Genomic DNA, 7,993 nt, shown 5'->3' on the forward strand with positions numbered 1-7,993 from the left:
CTCCTCCTCTGATAATAGCATGGAGGCTGCCCTCAGCCTGCTAATGATCCCGGATAACCGTGTAAACCTGGCCTTGCCCTCAAAGCTTTAACACAGACATGCATCAACATCAGCATCGTTATAATACTTGTGGATGCACAGTGATCCATTTCCACACAAGCATATTTGTTTTGTTTTTTTGCCTAACCTTCTAAAATTTCCATACCAGACGCACCAAAGGGCAAACTGAAGCAATTTCTCCTCTGCACGCTAAACACTTTAACAAAAATGCACATGAATTCAACTTCGTTTGCTTTCCGACGAGCAGAGGATGAGAGCAAAGTCAAATGAGGACAAACCTTCGCAGCAAAATTCAACGACGAGTGTGTTTTGTATGCATTTATGTGAGGTTCCAAGCACAAGCTAGCACAGTATGGATCCAGTGCTGTGAAAATGTTTTTGTGGCACATGAGCAGGCTCCCATACACATTCATAAACTCATTTTAATACCAAGTCAGCAGCACAGATTACCTCCCATTTCAATAGCGTACAGCTGCTTTATGGTTGACTCTTGTTACTGTTTTGTTGTTCGTGAGCGCATTCGTTTTGAACATTTGCACTAAAATACACCTAATTTACTTGATAATTGTCTCCTGTCCACTAAGGGACGTTTTAATTGCCGAGTCTCGGAGAGAAAGGACAGCGGGGGAGGGAACGACGACGTGCAATCTGGATTTTAAAGCTAGTAGCGACCCTGACTGGCGAGAAAAGCCATCCACCCATCGCCGTTTCTCCTTCCCGTTGAATGCCGTCAATTTTGTTTGCATCTTTTTTTCTTTTTTTTTTTTCGTCCACAGTACAAAGATGTGAAGTTCTTTTACCTTATTCAGTATCTTAAAGTCTTAACTGCAGAATTGTCTTCTGTCGCCTGATTGCCAAAACGTTAGCCAAAGAAGAAACAACGGCTAGCTCTCTGTCATTTTAAATTCACATCGTAAGAACATTCCCTTTTGATTTGATCCATACAGTCCCTGAATTGTTTTTAGCATAGCAGCTCAATCGATTGATTGTTAAGTAGACGTGATGTTTTCTATAGCCATGTCCATGTCTGTACAGATCTGTAAATAACGTACACGGTTTTCATTGTTTCATCAGCCTAATGGTACCGTATCAGATCAGCTGACATCTGGAACTCCCCTACACTGCTAACATACTGAGATTTTCTGCTTTTCTTTGCCAGCCCTTGAGGGACACTATAGCAGCTTCCCTCCACTGTTGTCCTGGATGAAGTCGCCTACATTTGACCACTTTCAGGAGGATTTAACAATGATGACTAGAGCGTTTTAACTTTAGTAGATGGTTTGTTCACCTCTAACTACTGTTCATTGCTGTGCTGCCTGGCAGCGTAGCCACCAATAACTGTCAAGCTCGGGTTCACTGGTGTCATTCCCACCTCCCTTCAGGCTTCTGCAGTGTGTGGTTCAGGCTTATTCGGGCATTTTTAGCTTTCTGTTACATTAACTGCGCTGGAAGGCCGTCAGTGGTGTTTTTAATATATTTTACCCTTAGCTTTTGGTCATTTAAAAGGAAGCTGATATTAACATTGTGCCTCATCTCCCACCGAGCCTGTCTTGACTTTTTCTCTGTAAATGAAATCGTTTGAAAAACTGCTTTGTGTATGTCTGAGCATGTAAAGCTAAATTGATAGTTAAAGTCTTTTTGTTTTGAAAATCGTACCTGAATATTAGAGGAACTAAGGAAAAACTGACTCGTTGAGTATTGAAAGGCTAGTACTATGCAAGTTTATTTCCGCCATGGAAACACAACAAAAATTGTGACGTTTTAATTTCACAATTTTGACTTTTTCCTCACAATTCTGTGTAAAAGTCAATTGTGAGATGTAAACCCAGAATTCTGAGGAAAAAAGTCAATTGCAAGATGTAAACTTGCAATTATAAGTTTATAACTCGCAATTGTGAGATGTCAACTCACAATGCTGAGGAAAAAAGTTAGAATTGTGAGAGATAAACTCACAATTTGTACAAAAAAGGTCAAAATTGCAATGCAGATATTAAGTCGCAATTACCTTTTTAATTTTTTTTTATTCCTTGGTGAAAATAAGCTTCCATAGTTTACTCTGTTCAAAATGCAGCATATGAAAAAATTATGTTATGAGTCAAAAATATATCAGAACATGTAGATGGCCCTTCATGATTTGGGGTTCACTAAGTGGTTGTGGTGTTTCTATCAAAATACAACCTGTACTTTAAAAAAAAAAACGTGTGAAGTTCCACTTTAATGAGTTTAAAGTGAAATATGGTTTGATTTTAAAACTGTTTAGGGCTGAGGATCAGATTTAAAATGCACAATTGGAACCTCCGTTGTCAATAAGGAATAACACAACTGCTGTTTTAGTGTAATTTTGGGAGTTTTACTACAGGAGGAGTGTGGTCTGATGGGCTGATTGCCTGCCCAATCTCAGGTGGATGTTTTATTTTTAATGCCAGGAGCAAGTGAATGCTTAATTTTCATCAAATGGGTTTTGGCTATATTGTTTCCTCTTCAGAATTTGTCCTATTTTTGCATCGGAATGAATGAATGAATGATCGTCCTGAGGATTGTAATTAGAAATGGACAACCTCCATACAGTGTAATGCGTATATTAATGCTATGTATTGTATCCCTCTATATTGTATGTTCTTCCCCATCCTCCAAAGTGATAATTTTTTGTGGATTCAGTACATTTAACCCATTTCTGGAAATGGGATTTATCCTCGATTAAAAAAAGTGTGTATCTAAATTGATTGCAATGTGGTGTTTTGTATCTCAGATATTTTTACTTCTGTAGATTTAAGGAACATGGAAGATCAACATTATCCAGCATTTTTTTGTTGTTTCATTTTTTGTTTTGTTTTTAAAGCAATAATCGTTGTGTTGATGGATAATAAATCAGAATGGTCTGGTGTATGTTTGTCAATAGCTCAGAATGGTGCAACAATGCTGTGACCATTGGATTTTAGTTTCCTCGTTGAATCTACTGAAAGCATTATACATTTTTTTAACTGCTAATTTTGCATTTTGTTCATTAAAACTGTTACAGTGTGTTCAACAAAAATATTTAAAGAATGGATGTAATAAATATGGAGGGAAAGAATGGATGCATCCTTTGTCTTTTGTTAAAAACATCTTTTTTTATTCACTTTAAAACAAGCTCAAAGTGTAGTAGTATGTTCATGTTCACAGCAGGCTACTTACTAAATTCAATCATTTAATTCAGTTTAATCTAAATCCAAAAAACAGCAGATCATCCAAAACAATACAGCACAATAATCAAAGAAAAATTGTTCAGTTTGATAAATAGTACCATTTTTCTAATAAAGAATATATACAGTAATAGTCTGTTCTATGATACATACCCCAGTACTTTTTTGCATGAGAATATCAGTATCAACATAACATTAGTGTCCATTTTGTGCATACAAAATGTGTCCGATTCCCTTGGGATTCCTATACAACAACATCTTTATCATTTTGCTGAAGTCTACAGTAATAGAGGAATAGTTTGAGTGAATGATACAGCTGTGAAACATTTTTAAAGAACCATCTACAGAACTTTTGCAAGTTTTTTTTCTTACATTTTGCAATTTTTTAAACAGTCTTTTAGATGGATAGTTCACCCTAAAATAATCATTTACTCATCTTCATGTTGTTCCAAACCTGAAATGTTCATATACATTCAGATATTGCGTGTGTCAACACATCACTCCCAAGTGTGAAACCAAGTCCTGGTTTGAAGGAGATATTCAGTGAATAAAGACTTAAATATCTCACACAAAGCTACAATATTGCTTCAAATAACATGGAATATAGCGCAAGAGGTGCACAAATCACTTTTTAGAGTATGACAATTAAGGACCATTAGATGTCTCTTTGTATAGAAAAGAGCAGTCCAACATCCTTAAATAATCATATAAGGAAGTCCGCACATGATATGCGGTGAAAAAACTATATATGGCCATGAATAAAGAAATAGTTCCAACAACTCACTCATTCATTTTAGATCAATCATGGCCAAGTTGTACTAATTCATTGCCTCATTGTAATTGTTAAATTGTGGTCACGATTTAACTAAAATAAAGGAACAATTGAATAAAACCTAGCTACAATTTAAGAATTTGTTCCCACAGCGTAATAATTTGTGATTAATTGTTATTTCATTTTAGTTCAATTGTGGCCATGTTGTACTAACCTCATTTTAGTTTAAACATGGCCATGATTTAACTAAACCAAAATGAGGGAAGGAATTTTCTCATAGCCATGGTTTGATGTTTTATTTTCAAAGTACATTCATTATCTTGGAGTTAATGTTCCACAAACACTTTCATCCCATAGTCGTTGTTCCTAAGCTTCTCCTTTGCCTTGTTCTTAGCTGTCTTCCCAATCTTGTCGCTCCACTGAAAGGGAAAAAACGTGGGATCCTGACTGCTATGACACTGAAGGTTAGGGTCATGAAGAAGGTTCCACATGAGCCAGATCTGTGGGACCGTCAAGCTGTGCACCACCATCAGCTCTCTGTAGAAGCAGGGGTCGAAGACCTGGAGGTGGGGTGCAGCAGACGGTCTTACGATTCCAAAGGTGCGGAAGCCCTCGTGACGAGTCGGCTGAAGGCCGATCCTCAGTAGACACATGCCTAAGAAGACATCATCAATGGGGAAGAGTTCGACCTCTTGGCAAGCGAGGTGGAGCTTCAGTGCGGTATGTCCTGACATGACAAAGCCGCCTCCACCCGCATAAGACGGGTAGATCCCCTGGCCGTAAATAAACTCTGGGACAAAGTACTTACTGTTGCGTCTGCGAATTGGTTTCGCATTGATGATGATGTCGCCAACAAAAAGATCCTTACTGATCTCTTGACCCTCAAGCATCTCCAAGATATTGTCAATGTTCACATAAACATCTACATCACCCTTAAAAATAAACTTCACTTTGGGACAGCTCACATTGATCCATTGTAGGAAGTGGATTTCTTTTAGTGTCAAGTTGAAGAAGGTGTCTTCAAAGTCCCACAGGAGGATATCGCTAAAAGTCTGACTCTCATATCCCAACAGTTTGTCCCATAATGGGAGCGCTGTTTGATTTTGGGGCACACCAAGAAGAAAAACTCTCTTGACGTTCATGTTTTTCTGGGACACACCTTCTTGTCCCCATGTGCGTCGAACGACCTGACGTTTGTCAAAGTCCGTTGCTACTGATTTTATGGCGATCAGAATGTGAGGGGCTCCTTCTGGTCCAGAACACTTTGTTGGTTGATCAATTAGCAGCTTGAAGTCCCGTTGGTCTTTCTTTCGAAGGTAATCGTCAAAGTCGAAGGAAGCATGTGTTGGTTGCAGACTTGCTGTCGTTGAGGGCTGGCGAAATTTAGACTTTGCTTTGCTACGTGCTTTTTGAGACTTGATCTTTGATGGTTCTTGTGCTTTAGGCTTGATCTGAACCTCAGGTTTGCAAGGAGGTATGTCTGGATATTTTGAAGAGACCGGCTTTGTTTGCTGTCCCATTGATGCTCCACTGAGAAGGGGTCTCGACCTGGTGGACCCCTGTTCAATGTGCAAAGTCCCCCATACGGGCGTTATTCTTTGATGTGCATATAACAGCAGAAAGAGAAGCACCAGCAGAATCAGGGAGCAAAGCACATCTCCCTTTATATAGACCCTTCTCATGGTGTGACAAGTTTCAGTGTTATTCTTCCTAAGAAATTCTGTTGAAGTCTCATATTCCTCCTAAAGTATTTGGATTTTCTCACAGCCATAGTAGATTCTGTACAAAATAAATGAACAGCACTAGTATTTCCTCCTAAAATTAAAACCTTAAAATTTATTTTTTTAAATAAAATTTGCAGTCGTTAAAGTCAATTTCCTATTGTGTAAGATATGTCCGAGTATGACTTACCACAGTCATCCTGTATGTCACGAAACAACGGGAAACACAGGATATTACTTGACCAAAGTTATGCTCCATAAACAGCCAGGACCGCATACTTCTATGAAACAGGATACACAAACAATTTATAACAGGATCCACATCTGACATCTGTGACATACTTGCAAAATTAAAAATATTTTCTGGCACTTCAAAGTAAAATAAATGGTGATACTGTTGAAAGAGCTTAAACTGGTGTCTCTTTCATGTGCGATATCCACAGAAAAGTTGGAGTTGCCTTCCAAGTTCTCAGTCAGTTTTTAAAAAGAAGCCTATCACAACAAAGTTCAATGTGTCAACACCACAAAATACCTCTTTATTTTTTAAGATGTAAATAATGCTTCATTCCTCAAATCCTCTCCTAAATGATTGAGAGGGATTCCGAGTATTGTGAGGCTATTTTGAAATATTTCCCCTTAAGTTTGTCAGACATTTGTCCTGCAGTCTGATGATAAAGCCTGCTCTTGGAAATTTTGATTCGTTCCATTCTGTAAATTAACATCGTTACGCAAGCAGGCGGTGAGTTTCTTTTTTGTATCGAGTCATTTAATCATTCAGTCACTCGATTCGCCAAAAAAGACCATAGTCGAGTTGCCTGTCTATAAATGTCCTAAAACACCCCGAAACAGTTTAAAGCATTATTTCCACATAAATTACAACACAGAAACACGTTTACTGTATTTGCTCTATAACTGACTTTCATCATTTCGAACGACACTGGTCATTATTTAGACCTCTGAGCCTCGAAACTCAAAACAGCGACTCTTATGAATCCGTGCATGGTCTTGAACGCGAACAATTTGTTCGCTTAAAAGATTAATTCAAAAACAAACGAGGCTCCACATTAACATATTTTAGGCACTCTTTCTTGTGTAATTCAAACATTTAAAATTCACTTTAAACATATAATTACACTTTTGGATAAAATCTTTGAGGCTACCTCATAGAGTTGAATATGCAAACTTATGCTTAAACCATTAAGGCATACAGTTGTTATGAATGTGCGCATGCTTTTATTTTTCAAGTGCATTTATTTTGCATTACATTTTCGCGTTCAGTCTTGTTTAGAACTGGCTTATAGTGTCTCAAACTTTCATTTACAAGACTTACCCAGATGAAGGTGAACCAGCAGAGCTATGACAAGACAGCACTGCAACCAGATCCAAACATCTGCTTCCACTATTAAAGCTGCTGCAATCCACCGTTGCGTGTGCATGTTTCAGAAAAGCTTTTCCAGCTCGCTGAAAGGCGCTACGTTACTAAATACATAAACTTTCTTCATACCAGCCATGTTCGGAGGACTGTAGAGCAGTCATAAGCGCAGGACTTTTCTAAATGCACATTTTCAAAGAACAGCTCTTTCGTTGATCACGTGACAGCTCCGAGATTGCTGGATGCGTCGCGCGCCAGATGCCAGCGCAGCAACTGGAAACGCTTTTGGGAGTGAGGACAGGGAATCGGGAACGCGCACCATAATTATACATTTGTAGACTCGTGTCCCATAGCTGCGCCTTTCTGTTCTCCGTGATGGAAAACAAACCAGCTTCAGTGTTAAATATGGAAGCCCGTTTCCGCCACTGAACAAAAAATTTAAAAAAGGTAATTGCGACTTTTTATCTCACAATTCTGAGTTTTTTTCTCAGAATTGCGTGATATAAACTCACAATTGCGAGCTATAAAGTCAGAATTGCGAGATATAGTCAGAATTCTGACTTTTTTTCTCAGAATTGCGTGATATAAACACAATTGTGAGTTATAAAGTCAGAATTAAGCGTTATAAAGTCAGAATTGCGAGATATAGTCAGAATTCTGATTTTTTTCTCAGAATTGCGTGATATAAACTCACAATTGCGAGATATAACGTCAGAATTGCGAGATATAAAGTCAGACTTGCGAGATATAGTCAGAATTCTGATTTTTTTCTCAGAATTGCGTGATATAAACTCACAAGTGCGAGCTATAAACTCACAATTGCGAGATATAAAGTCAGAATTGCGAGATATAAAGTCAGAATTGCGAGATATAAAGACAATTGCGA

The 7,993-nt window shown here is 38.1% G+C and overlaps 1 protein-coding gene across 1 annotated transcript; it reads right to left on the minus strand.

Annotated features, from left to right (window-relative positions):
- Nucleotides 1–4,221: 4,221 nt before the first annotated feature.
- On the minus strand, nucleotides 4,222–7,428 carry b3gnt9 (UDP-GlcNAc:betaGal beta-1,3-N-acetylglucosaminyltransferase 9). Its single transcript, XM_016483314.1, has 3 exons — nucleotides 7,066–7,428; nucleotides 5,926–6,016; nucleotides 4,222–5,793 (listed from the first exon to the last, which is right to left on the minus strand). The coding sequence occupies exon 3, from the start codon at nucleotides 5,694–5,696 to the stop codon at nucleotides 4,341–4,343; it is 1,356 nt and encodes a 451-aa protein (XP_016338800.1). The 5' UTR covers nucleotides 5,697–5,793; nucleotides 5,926–6,016; nucleotides 7,066–7,428; the 3' UTR covers nucleotides 4,222–4,340.
- Nucleotides 7,429–7,993: the final 565 nt, after the last annotated feature.

This window comes from Sinocyclocheilus anshuiensis, unplaced genomic scaffold, assembly GCF_001515605.1.
Source record: "Sinocyclocheilus anshuiensis isolate Anshui unplaced genomic scaffold, SAMN03320099.WGS_v1.1 scaffold481, whole genome shotgun sequence".
Lineage (NCBI taxonomy): Eukaryota > Metazoa > Chordata > Actinopteri > Cypriniformes > Cyprinidae > Sinocyclocheilus > Sinocyclocheilus anshuiensis.

Coding starts and splice junctions, on each gene's coding strand:
- b3gnt9 (XM_016483314.1), bottom strand. CDS start 5,696: ATGAGAAGGGTCTATATAAAGGGAGATGTGCTTTGCTCCCTGATTCTG.